We start from the raw sequence: 14220 nt of genomic DNA, 5'->3' as shown, positions 1-14220 counted from the left end.
AGCGACAAAGCATCTCTCTCTCTCTCCAACTATTGCCTTCCACTCCAGTTGGTGTTCAACGCATGGCTTGGTGGCCAAGGCAACGCCTATCTCCATCCACATAAACCACTAGTGCTTGACATGAGCCTATATAAGACAAACCAACTCCCTTGGTTTTATTCATTGATTGCGATCACTAAGCTTTAATCTCTTTTACCAACTACTTAATCCATCAGATAGCCTCCTGGAATGACAGATAGGAGGCCATGGCCCCTTCCCTTAATGCTATTCTGACGGGGACATGATAGTCGGCCCCCCCTTCAATTCGCTTGTCCCCAAGTGGCCACAATCCAAGTCGCTTCAATGTTTCCTCATTCTACCAAGTTGCATCTTTAGAAGGTAAATTTTCCCATTGTATCAGATACTCCTTAATCATCCTTTTGTGTAGCATCCTTTCTCTCATGTCTATAATGGCCTCAGGAACCAATATCAATTTTCCCTCTTTGTCAAGTAGGGGTAACTATGCCGAATGTGGAACACATTATTTATTTTGCCATCCGTTGGTAACTCTAGCTCGTATGCAACCTCACTAACCCATCTGATTACCCTAAATGGGCCATAGTAACGAGGCTTCAACTTCTCGACACCCTTCTTTTCAAGGGAGGTATATGATTGTAGCATGAGGTGCACCATATCCCCCATCTTGAAAGTGTGCTCCACTCTGTGCTGATCTGCATACTGTTTTTGTTGGTTTTGAGGTCTTCACATATTATCCTTTAGTGTTCTCATGATATCCTGGGTCTCTTGTAAACATTCCCTAGATTTGGGTGTCTTACTATCACTGAAAAGAAAATCCACAAAGTCTAGTGCATCATAACTGTAGAGGGCCATAAAAGTTGTCCTCTGTATGGACATGTGGTGGGTTGTGTTATAACAATATTCACCAATGTGTAGCCATTTCACCCATCTCCTTTGTTGCCTGGCTACATAATTACGTAAATAACCTTCAGGCCACTTATTCACTATTTCTGTTTGGTCGTCCGTCTGGGGGTGATAAGTTGTGCTCAGAGTAAGTTTAGTGCGACATAATCTGAAGAGTTCTTGCCTAAATGAGCTCATGAATTTGTTGTCTTGATAACTAACAATGGTCATTGGTAGGTCATGTAATCTAAAGAATGCTTCAACCACTTGCACTGCTATATGTGTGGACGAAATAGCTATGAAGTGAGCAAAGTTGGTTAACTGATCCACCACCGCGTAAATACAATCTCTCCCTTGAGAAGCATGTGATGAAATCCATTGATATGCTATCCTACTTTCGCTTCGGAATGGGTAAGGGCTGCAATAGCCCACTGGGATAGTAGTGTTCATGTTTATTTTGCTAGCAAATTGCACACTCCCTCCCATGCTGCAAAACATCCATCTTGAGTCCTTTCCAAGAAAACCGCTCCCTCACCTACCCATGTCTTGAAGTGTCCCTGGTGTCCTGTCATAGATGAGTCATGAAAGGCTCTAAGGATCCTTCGCTTCATAGTAGAACTGGGTACTAACCATATCCTACTCTTATACATTATCACCTTTCACAATTGTATACCTCTCATCCTTGATAGTACCATCTATGATGCTTGAGGCCCAATCATCTCTAGTATAATCCGCCATAATCAGCTCTCTCCAATCATCCAGTAATGCCCCAATCACATAGAAGTGTAGTCTGAGATAGTGCATCAACAACTATGTTTTTCTTTCCTTTAACAAAAATTATATCAAATTCATATGCTTGTAGTTTGCTGACCCACTTTTGTTGCCTATCATTCAACTCCTGCTGCCCAAGAAATGTTTCAAATTGTTATGATCTGTCTTGACTGTAAACTTGCTACCAACCAAGTATTATTTGAATTTAGCCAAGGCATGCATGATAGCCAACATTTCCTTGTCATAAATAATGTAACTTTGCTCAGCACCTGTCAACTTCTTGCTCTCATAAGCAATTGGGTGTTGGTTCTTTATCAATTGTGCTCCTACCCCCTCTCCTGAAGCATCACAGTGTAACTCGAAGGGTCTAGTAAAATTAGGAGTGGCCAACGCTAGGCAAGAGCTCATCAACTGCTTGAATCTTTCAAAGCACTATTGAGACTTGTTAGTCCATTCAAATGCATCCTTCCGAGTCAAATTGGTAAGGGGAACTGCTGCATGTGAATATCCTTTCACAAAGCGCCTGTAAAATCCACACAATCCCATGAACTCGCAAAGGTGTGAAAGGTTATTGGGTGGAGGCCAATGCATAATAACACAGATCTTCTTTGGATCCACTTGGACACCTTTTGTGTTGATGATGTGCCCAAGATATAAGAACTCTGTCATGCCAAACTCACACTTCGACATTTTTGCATATAATGACTCCCTCTCCAAGATGCTCAAAACAATGTCTAAGTGTTGCAAGTGCTCCTCTCATGTCCTGTTGTAAATGAGTATATCATCACAGAAGATTATTACATATCTTCTCAACTGGTCCTTGGATGTCTTGCTCATACATGACTAGAAAGTTGCCGGTGCAGTGGTCAATCCAGAAGACATGACCAAGAACTCGAAGTGCCCATTATGGCACCTGAATTAGTCTTCTCTAGATCCTCATTCTAGACTCTAATTTGATGGTAGCTGGATCTCAAATCAATCTTCAAGAAGTAGCACGCCCCATGCAACTCATAGATTCTGGGTATGGAATACCAGTTCTTAATGGTGCGCTTATTAAGCTCCCTATAGTCAATGCACATCCTAAATATCTCATCCTTCTTGACTAATACTACCACTAAAGCAAAGGAAATCTTACTAGGCCTGATGTGACCCATCTCTGGAGCTCCTTAATGGCTTTCTCTATCTCATCTTTGTACCTATTTGGATGCTTGTAGGGTGTAATGATAACTAGTTTGGCTCCCTCCTCTAACTCAATCATATGCTCCATACCCCTATCTAGTGATCTCCTTGCTGGAATATCATCACACACTAGAGTGTTTGGTCAATAGATCTTGAATTTGCGGTGGGTACTCATGCTTTTGTTGCATACTCTCCTCTTGCATCCACTGCACCTGATCATGCTAAATTAGCCTCTCCATGTGTCTTATAGGTATCACCTTAAGCCCCTTATCTATAAGAGCTCTAATCACCACTTTCCTACCCTAATTCTTGAGCTTCAGATCCATCCTATCCAGGTTGACAATGAACTGATGTAGGGTCTTCATCCAAATGATGCCCACAATGCAATCATAATCACTCATGGGAACCACATAAAATCGACCTTTCATATCATAATTTCCCATACAAAGAGGCATATCCTCGACTACCAAAGAGCTATGATGTTGATGTCCACTAGCCACCATGACTCTTAAACCTCTATGCATATTTGTCTAGAGTCATAGTCTATGAACACGTGTCTTAGATATAAAATTATGTGTAGCACCTGTATCTATTAAAGTAATCACTCGCTGTACTTGAATAGTAATATAGCTTGTTCATCACCTGATAAGTGGGCTATAACTTTCCCGTCAACCACCTTGTCATCTGTAGACTCACCTCACATGCTGTTTTCACCTTCTAAATGGCTGTTATCTCCTTCTGATAATGATTCTTCCGCTGAAAAATATTCCATGTTGGCTTCCTTAGCTTTGAGAGGGCACTTGTGGGACAAATTCTATGGCTCCCTACAATGGAAACATAACTTTTTCCTTCTAAGTTCATTGAGCTGATCACTGTCTAGCTTTTTAGTTTCGGCTTTTGGAGGTTGTTCTTTGTGGAAGGGCTTCTTATCTCTGTCCTTTTAAAAAGTGAAACCCTTAAAATAAAATTTGTCTCTAGATGTGGTTGGCTCCATGTCTCTTACCTTTTTGTAGGCCTCCTACAACGTAGTTGGACTAAGTCCTTTGATCCATCCTCTTAATGGCTTTGTGAGGCCCTCCATGAAGAGCATTAAGAGCCTACTAGGTGCTATATCCGTCACTAAGGCTTGAAATTCAGCTATGTAATTATCAACACTTGTCCATTGTTTGAGCTGTGACAACTCTTTAAAATGTAGCTTAGGGTCTGTGTTATCAAACCTTTCAATGAATGTTTCCGTGAAGTCAATGTATGAAGTAATTTGGTTATGCCCTAAGGTTATCATGCCATGATTCCACCATTCGTGCTCAAGTCCCTCTAGGTGTAAGGCTGCAAATTTGATCGCATCCTCTTCTGGCATAGGATTCAGCTGGAAATACATATCTAGCTTTTGGACCCAAGCCTTTGCGGTCATCTTACCTATTCCATCATAGGAAGGGAGGGAAAATTTGTTAATCTTTATTAGCAGCTCAACATATTAACCTCAGTTGCCGACCCTTGGCATGTGTCTCATCCTTAAAGTCTATGTAATTACGTAGAGTAATGGATGCTCGAAACTCGTCTCCTTTTGCTGCCCATTCTCTCATCAATTGGCCTTGTACATCCTGTAATTGCCCCTCTTGTCCCTCTTGGACTTGAACTCTAGGAGGTCCTTGCTGCTCTAGGTATTCTACCAAAATTATCAGCCACTTGTATTCCTCCATTTGGTCTATTTTGGTCAACCTGCTTGTTTATATTGTTTGTTGCATTACCCCCACAATTGTTATCCATTGACTTCCCCATTCTCATTTGCTGCACCATTAACCCCATTGTTATTTGTTGCATTATTGGCATCTATGTTCAGATTTAACCCCAATGGCCTTGCAGTCATTTGCATCATGAGTTCCATTCGCTGCTCTCGTCGTTGTGCTCTTTTTTTAGCCAACACATTCCCTTGGTTGAAGGTTTCTATCAATTGTTTGAACATCCGAGCCTCATTGCCCTTTGCATTTCTTTCACTCATATTTTCGAATATAACTTCCGCAGAATCTGTATTGCTGGTTTCTATCTCCACCTGTAATGAAGTTTTACTCTCAGAATTCTTGGTCACTTTGACTCTTGACTTGTCGTGCTGGTGTATTCCATAGGTTGTAATTGGCTCTATTCATTCTCCAACAACATGGTTACAACCATTTACAAAAAACTCCACAGGCTGGAGAATCGTAAGGCTTTCATACCACTGTAATAGACTCACTGATGTTTGGATTTAATGTTTGGAGGGGTTCTTGCTTAATCGTTGTAATTAGGAGATAACATGAGTGAAATATGTGCAACTTGCAAGATTACCTAGTGCATGATATTCAAAGGAAATTCACAAGCAATAGTCTTATACACATTACATTGCTCACAGTATTTCTCTACTCTAATATGGAATTTGGAAAACGTTTTAGCAATTACAAAGGAGTACAGTCAATTGGAATATAAATTGGTCTATGATATGCGTGGGTTGGGTTAGGATTGTGAGCAAGACAAAATCCCTTCGTACAAATGCAATCCCGAAGCTAAGTTGAAATAATGCTATCTTGAGCTTGATCACATTTATCATTTTACAAACTTAACACGTGTTTTCTTGTTTTTCAAGGAATTGAAGAAGTTAGAGTTGCAAAGTTCAACTCACAACTATAAGGGATTCCAAGATCAACATAGGGGGGATCTGATCTCAACATGTAGAGGACACGCAAGAGGATGCTCAAGGTCAAGCCTCTTCATGTGAAAGAGTGATTCAAAACACCAAGGTCGACATGGGAGCATTAGCAAGGCATTTGTAAGCAAGGTTACTCCAATTTTTTGGGATGGGTTTGACAAGGGATAGGGGCATGAGTTTTCCATATGATAATATTTTTTGCCAATTTTGTGGACAGCTAGGGGATGATAGAAGGGACAACTCTATAAAAATAGGGAAAATTAAAATATGTAGAAAAATTCAAGATATTAATGAGTTTCTTGTACACAATACTTTTTGCCAGTTTTGTGGACAGCTAGGGGATGGCAAAGGGGACAACTCTATAAAAATAGGGAAATTCAAAATATATAGAGAAATTGTAATAAACTCATTGAGGTCCGGGTTGGAAACTCAACCTATTATGTATAGTGACTGTTTGGTTTAATGTTTGGAGGGGCTCTTGCTTAATCGTTATAATCAAGAGATAACATGAGTGAAATATGCAACTTGCGAGATTACCTAGTGCATAATATTCAAAGGAAATTAACAAGCAACAATCATATACACATTACATTGCTCACAATATTTCTCTACTCCACTATGGAATCTGGAAAACGTTTTAGCAATAATAAAGGAGTATAGTCAATTTGCACACACTTGAACTATATACTTTCACTTTCCTCACGATGTGTGTATATGCTATGTGACTCAATCCAAGCGGCCTCCGTAGATTGTAGAATGGAATGTACAGGATCGTGGTTGCTTGCGAATTCTCCCCTTGCATGCTATTTCATCAACTCTTGACTGACAATTATGTCTCTGCTCTTTGTGGCAGCTTTACTCCCGAGACGTTTTAGCAACATCTGCGACACTCTTGTCTAATGCACTACTTACACCTAAGTGCTCTCTATCAATTCAACGATGCAGAATGTGTATCACCACTTATGTCTCCACAACGATGTCATGATTCCCGACTTGGTTAGCCTTGCCCGCATTCTCTAATAGTTCCAACTTCCATTGCTCCACGCTGAACATGACAATCCTGAAGTTGTTCACATTGGTATGAACTCCAAGACGATTTGATTAAAATGGCGTCAAGGTTGTTGGCAGTGAGGGTGGCATCTCACAATCCCTACTGCTCATGACTAGATTGAATCTCGTGCCTGCTTCCTCTAAACTCCTTTATCTCCAAATTCATCTGCATATCCCTCCACCTTTGCAATGCTCTCTATTACCTCTTCCTCCACTGACTTGTTCTCCCCTTCCTTGAGTGTAACTGATGCCTTTTGGTAATGCCAAAGCATCTTTCTCCAACTACTTCCGCATCCACTCCAGTTGGTGTTCAACACATGGTTCGGTGGCCAAGCCAACGTTTGTCACCATTCACATAGATCATTGGTGCTTGACATGAGCCCATATAAGACAAAGCTACTGCCTTGGTTTTATTCATGGACTGCTATCACTAAGTTTTATTCTCTTTTACCAACTGCCCAATCCATTGGATAGCCTCTTGAATTGACACATAGGAGGCCGCGTCCCTTTCCCTTAACGTTGTTCTGACGAGGACATGACAAAAATTCAAGAGATCAATATGAAAACATGGATGAAGACTGCAATTACACATAATAGAAGGATTAGTAGAATTTATATGCCAGATTTGTGTTATTTTGAAAGTCAATGTCAAATCTCCTTTAGAAGTCAAATTTAAAGGCCCCTAGGCATCCCTTGTTTTTTGGACATTTTTGGGACAAGGATGCCTTAAAAAAAATGGGTACACGTCCTTGGATAACGTTGTTTGCAAGTCATTCATCAAGCTAGCAAAGTGGTTTAAGGTTTTAGATCAAAGTGAAAACAAAAATGCAAGAGCAATAGCCTATGAGAGAAAGGATTGACATGCCTTGCTTACATTATGCCTTGTGAAATGATTCAACATCTCCTAAAGAATGCATCATTTATATGATGATCAATGTTGTATATCCAAATTTGTTGGAAACTTCAATTGAGAGTTGATTATCAAAATGCAAATATACACATCTCATGGATTAAGGTCAGTCAAGATACAAATGAAGTTCAAAGTCATGAAGAAAGGTCAAGGTTGCTAGATCAATTTCAAGAACATTTCAATAAGAAAATTTCCAAAGTGGAAAGGATGAAGAATTGCAGTTAAAACAAAGATTGCAAGATAAATATGCTAAGGTGGCACCCACTTATCTTTAACCAATTAGAGGATTCCAACTTGTCATGTCCCTGCTCATCCAATTGAGCTATTCCAAGTGGATATATGTAATGCATTTCATGTAGTCCCCCATTGAATTTTATCTTTGGTCCATCCTCAAATAGATATGTATTAATAAGTAATGTTATTTTCTCTTTGGTCAACATTTAATGCTTGTGAGAAGTGGTAACAAACCCTACCTAGGGTTATTTTAGAATAATTTGGGAAATTGATCTTAAAATCAATTTGAGCCATCCATTGTACTTGACGCATATATTTAAAATTTCATAGTCATTGTTGATCTCATGATGAATATTTATAATGTTTTTGTAGTGTTGCGAGTTTTCCATGAACACAGAAGTTGTAAAGTAGTGAAGCAATTAAACGAAAGATATTATTGCTTGTAAATCATGGTAAAACTTGTTTTCATACCTTTTGGTACTTGTCTATGCTCCACGGGGACGCGTCCCCTGCCTCTGTACCCTAGTACCCGTACCGGGTACGAAACGGGGACGCGGGTACGGATTTTGGACGTACCCTGCGACGTCCCTTTTTGAGGGGAAAGGGGACGGTCCCCGAAACGCAAAAAAAAATTTCGTAGGAAACTTGGGTACGGATTTCCGTACCGGGGACGGCGTTCCCGTCCCTCGCCCGTACCCTTTTGCCCACGCCGTCCCCTATTTTCCAGCCGGCCATGGGTGAGTTAAAAAGTTAAAAAAAATGGTTTTTAAAAAAAAAAATTTAATCTTTTCTATTCCGCCTAGGGCCCACATGGATGTTAAGTTGTTAACCCTAATGTGTCTTCTTAAATAGTTAAAGTTGGAGCTCATTGCTCATTTGGAGTTGTTTGCAAGTTGGGAAGAGGAAGAGGAAAACATTGAACATTCAACAACAACAAAAGAGGAGTGTGTTTTGGAGGTGGAAGAGAAAGTTTTGCCTTCATTTCTACTTCATTCTAGGTATGTTTTTTATTTTCTTTTTGTTTGATTCAAACTTCATTGTTGTTTGTTGTCATTTTTCATTTTTTTCAATGACATAAAGAGGGCATGTTAATGGAACATTGAAATATTTTTTTTTTCTATAACTTGCAGCAGTATACTATAAATCATTGTAAAATCCAAAGGCAAAAACATGAGCAGCAGTGAGAGTGAGGGAAGTAGTGATAGCATGGAAGTTGCCATGCAAGAAACTCAAGTGTCACAATTACAAAGACCAAGAAAAAGACCTAGGGCAGCCATTGATGAGCCTAATGTAGATGTCCCTATGCCTAATCCATTTGAGTGCCCTTCCAAAGCCTTAAAACAATATGCCAAAGGCCCATTCAACCCTAAGAAACCTCTCCTACAATTTGCCACAAAAGTAGACAAGAATAAGAAGAAAAATTCGGGGGGTAGTAGGGAATGGGAGTGTCATTTATGTAAGAAGCATTATTTTGGGAGCTACACAAGAGTGTATTGCCATCTTTTATGGATAGGTGGGCAAGGGGTGAAAGGTTGCAAAAAAATTACGGAGGAAGAAAAACTTGAGGCCAATAGGTTGTATGTGGAGGGGGAGTTATTGAAATCCGGGGGTCCTATGAGTAGCACACCCACACCCTCATTGACTCCCACTAGCACTGTTAGTAAAGGGAAGGGAAAGGCCAAGACTAAGAGAGATACCAATGTGGCTGATTTATTTAACATACAAGCAAAAGATAGAGCTGAAGAGTCCATTGGCAGATTTCTTGTTGCTCATGGCATACCATACCATGTTTCTCGTTCCTCATTCTATAAACAAATGTGCAAAGATATTTATGCTGCTGGTCCCTCATTTGTACCACCAGGAGAGACTAAATTACGCACCACTATCCTTGACAAAGAGTACTCAAAAGTAAACATTTTGATGGAGGATATGAGGCAAACATGGATGAGTGATGGATGTTCTATTATCATGGATGGTTGGACCGATATCAAACATCGGCCACTCATCAATCTTATTGTCACTAGTACAGCAGGGGCCTATTTTCTTAGAGCCATTGATTGTTCGGGAAAAAAGAAGGATGCATCCTTCCAATTTCAGATTTTGAAGGATGCTATAGAAGAGGTAGGGACTTCAAATGTTGTGCAAGTAGTCACTGATTCAGCCCGTGTGTGTAAATCAGCTGGATTGATAATAGAGAGCACCTATAGACACATTTTTTGGACCCCATGTTGTGTACATGCATTGAATAACACCTTGAAGGACTTTGGGAAAATTGATTGGATAAAGACTATGGTGTTTGAGGCTAGAGACGTGCAAATGTTTATTTGCAATCATCACACATCTCTTGCATTATTTAGGACATTTTCCAAAAAAGAATTCCTCAAGCCTGTGGAGACTCGATATGCTAGCTACTTCATTTTGTTGGAGAGGATGCTTGAGGTCCAAGAGGCCTTACAATCCATGGTGGTCAATGCAGAGTGGAATAGATGGCATGAATCAAGCACCCCAGATGGAAGACTTGTCAAACGAAGAATCCTAGATGAACATTGGTGGACCACAATGAGGTAAGAAACTTAAGAATTGGTGGATATCATAATTGTTATTATTGCTGATTTAATAAAAAAAAAAAATTGATTTAAGCACTTGCTGATTTTTTTAACATATTATGTTTCTCACTTGCAATTTTCTTTCATTTGCAGATACATTTGCTCCTTCATTGACCCTATTGTGCAGGTCATTAGATATGCTGATACTGACTCTCCTAGCCTTGGAGAGATTTATGAGACTTTTGATAGCATGCTTGGGCAGATCAAGCAAGCTGTTAAAGATAAGGAACCTACTTTGGAGTTCTACGAGGAGCATCTTAAGCCCATTGTAATGAAAAGGTGGAACACTATGAACAACCCACTTCATATGGCAGCCTATGCAGTCAATCCAAAATGGTATGCACCAAGGCCTGGGAGAGTGCTTCCATCTAATGATGAGGAGGTGAGTTTAATTTATTAAAGAATTCTGATTTTATAATACATTTTTAAATATTTTATTTTATTTGTAAAGTTTATAAACTCTAAGTTCTCACTTCTTAATTTTTGTTTGTTCAATATAGGTGAAGGACGGCTTCTTCAAGGCCCTTTCAAAAATGTATAGTGCAGAGGATGCTGCAAAAATTCGAGGGCAATGGCTTGACTTTGCCAATCTTCGTGGTCCAACATTTGGTAGACCAGAGGCGAGGACTGATAGAGCTACATTAGCTCAAAAGGACCCGATTGGATGGTGGACATGGCATGGTAGAGATGCACCTGAGCTGAAAGCCCTTGCCACCCGTCTTCTCTCACAGGTTGCGAGTTCCTCTGCTGCAGAGAGGAATTGGTCTACATATAGCTTCATTCAATCGGTCAAGAGGAACAACCTTACCTCTAGACGATCAGAGAAGCTTGTGGCTGTTCATAGTGTATTGCGACTACAGGAGCGACAAAGTCTTGAGTATCGACAGACTCCAGCACTACGTTGGGATGTTAATCCTGAGGATGCATTGCAGATTGATGAGGATAACACACCCCCAGGGCTGCTTGGAGTTCCATTGGATGAGGACCCTCTGCCTACCCCTGCCAGTGATTCAGAGGATGAGATTGATGATGATCTTGATTTAGATAGAGATTTAGATTCCTAGAGGACAGCCATATATTTGGCTTTCTGCTTTTCAGATACTCAGATACATTATTGCTTTTGATTATTATGGAGTTGGACATCTCATTTACACTTCTAGTATTTACTTTCATTGTGTCATTTTGATTTTCATTTCATGCATGATGATGATAGATTGATACTTGGAGCCTTTGGGCATTTTTGCTAATTGTATGCGATATTCGGATATATCATCATATCATATTCTCATTTTGATTCTAATCTTAATAGTTTTCAATTTCCATGTATTCTATGGTGAATGGTTTATCAATGTTATGATTTATCATTGTTATGGTATGCATATCAGAAATATATCTCTAAAGAAGTCTAATTCTCCATATATAAAAAATTTAAAATTCCCTATATTTTATAGCCGTCCCCTGAGGTCCCGTCCCCTAAATTTTGGCTTCGACCCGTACCCGTACCGGAAACACGTTCCCGTCCCCTAAAACGTCCCCGTCCCGGAAACTCCGTGGAGCATAGGTACTTGTTGATTGCAAGTAATAGTGCAAGCTAAGATTGAGCCCCACTGCAAGCACTTCAATCTTGATGGTCATTGCTTTGGATAATCTATGATTTTGATGAGCATAATTAATTTGAAAGTCATATATGCACCCTTCTTATTGGAGTTGAGTTGGTGAAGCAAGGACTAGTTTGGTCTCATCACACCTTCAATAGTCTCCTGCATTGGTATATTAGATGTAGGAGTAGCTTAGAATTCCTAAACTCATATTCCATTTGCACTTTATTTTGAGTCATTGTTAGAGTTCAACGAAGAGTTCAATTGCTAGATCATTCGCATTTAGAAAGTCGATAGATTCTTTACAAAGGTTAATATAAGTATAATGGCCCTATCATAAAATAAACAATAGAATAAAACTTGTTTATGGGCCAATTAATTTAGCGTATCTCGGGCCCATTTTTATTTTTATTTATTTCCATAGGATTTTTCGATGTCTTTTGTTGGCCCATAGTTTCTCCCTTGACGAGTTATATATGTCCACGAGGTTGCATTGGTTTGGAATACAATTTGGATTTATTTCTTTGTACTGTGAATTCTTGTTGGAGTTCAATATTGTTCGCCATTTCGGAAGTGAAAGATCTTCCCTACCTAGCTTTTCTAAGTTTCAGTGGGATTCAACTCTCACCCTACTCCGTCCTTGTATTACTTCGCTTGGATTTGGCAAGTTTGACCACCATCCTTATTTGCAAGTTTATCAACTATTCACTTTTCAATGGAAATTTATCTTTGTGTGGCAAATATGATTTTTGCTATGGTAATAAGTTACAACTTTGCTATGTTTGGTTTATTCCTTGCACGGGTGAATGCTAAGTCTCTTGATTCTTTATAAGTATTGACAAATTAGTACAAAAGCACCACACTTCATACTGCCTACATCCTCCATATTTCCAACTTCCTTCGTATGCACTAGACTCCTTTCACCATTAGACAACACTAGGTGTACCTTCTCCACATTCTTCGTACGTAATAGACCCCCACCCATTGTACGACAATTGCTCCTCACCGTACAGTATCACCCATTTCTGTCATATGTCATCAAGACTGTACGAATACTCCTCCATTGTCGTACATCCTATTGCTTATTCCACCGTACGAACTATCTCTACCAATCGTATGATTTGTTTCTCCCAAGCGTACAATTTCCCTATCTCCATCTGTTTACTGTACAATCTCTCTATTGCCTCCATACACCTCGGTTTGGCTTTGGGTGGACATTGGAACATTACAATAAGTCTCCAATTGATTATCAACAAATCACATAATAAAATTGAGTTGTGTCCCTTGGAAAGTCACTTGTTCACATTGTAAACCTTGGGGTTAGTTCACTTGATCACCCAATATTGTTACATTGTTTAACATGTAAAGTTTCCTTGTTCAAGAGAGGATTGAAAACCTAGTATTCTATCCTGCACGTTGGGGTGGTCACAAAAATCACATCAACAGAGGCCCATGTTATTGGTTGCAACTCAAGAAAATCTTGATCACCCTAGCAAGATCCTTTGTTGTTCTCAGCCTTGGCGATCCAATTTGATAATGGCTCAACCTCTTCTAATGCAATTAATGACAAATCAGAGCCCATACTATGCTTGTGATAGGCACTCATATTAGGTGATGGAATTCAGTAATTAGATCATGGTACTCATTTTTAGTACCCTCTTAATGCAAGGTAGAGAACTTGATTGTTTAATCTTTGGTCATGGGTTTGCGTGATAGATCTGTGTCCAGATTCGGTACCCTTGTATGATTTGAGCATCTATTGAATCCATCATAGGGTAGAGTTTCAAATTCCCTAATTTTGTTGCACATCACTTTGAAAGGCTTGCAACTTAGGCCTAGGTCTATAACCATTCCAAGATTTCTTTATGGTGACATACATGGTGAGTGACATTTTACCTTAGACACTTTTAGGAAGATTGTTGTATTTTGCATGAGAATCCCTAATATTAGTAGATATCAAATTTTGGAGCCTCTACCTCCTTATTTAAAAGGTAGGTTAGGTTAGTCTTGCAACTAAAACGAGAAAAACTTTTGTGTGGCTTTGAGTGAGATCTAGACTATTACCCTTGGGAGCAGTTGCTTCACCTGTTGGCTGTCTAGGCATATTTTGATGTAATGCAATTCACAACATCTAATTCACTATTAACATTTAGCAAAAACAGAATTAAAAACAAATACAAGAGAATTCAAGTAATGAGGTTAATGTCTTATCTTCATCATTTTGTTCTCCAACGTTCTTGCAATTAAAATTTAAAACTAAGAAACCTTGTGCGTCCTCTAGAATTCCCTCCA

General features: G+C 39.4%; 2 protein-coding genes across 3 annotated transcripts in view; both read left to right on the top strand.

The window, feature by feature from the left end:
* Nucleotides 1–14220, top strand: part of LOC149569055 (ran guanine nucleotide release factor, putative (Mog1/PsbP/DUF1795-like photosystem II reaction center PsbP family protein)) — a 114382-nt gene that overhangs the window by 60697 nt on the left and 39465 nt on the right. The window lies entirely within an intron of this gene.
* On the top strand, nt 5439–11656 carry LOC149569056 (uncharacterized). 2 transcript variants are annotated; one of them, XM_089821838.1, is made up of 4 exons: nt 5439–8722; nt 8855–10288; nt 10424–10712; nt 10831–11656. In XM_089821838.1, exons 2-4 carry the CDS (start codon nt 8895–8897, stop codon nt 11392–11394), a joined length of 2247 nt encoding a protein of 748 aa, XP_089677964.1. In that variant the 5' UTR covers nt 5439–8722; nt 8855–8894; the 3' UTR covers nt 11395–11656. The 2 variants fall into 2 exon arrangements, with proteins under 2 accessions (XP_089677964.1, XP_089677963.1); XM_089821837.1 differs by having other exon boundaries at nt 5439–10288.

The sequence above is a fragment of the Cupressus sempervirens genome, chromosome 3, assembly GCF_028749045.1.
Source record: "Cupressus sempervirens isolate cs-2001-9-10 chromosome 3, ASM2874904v1, whole genome shotgun sequence".
Classification (NCBI taxonomy): domain Eukaryota; kingdom Viridiplantae; phylum Streptophyta; class Pinopsida; order Cupressales; family Cupressaceae; genus Cupressus; species Cupressus sempervirens.
This window is presented reverse-complemented; position numbering and strand designations above follow the sequence as displayed.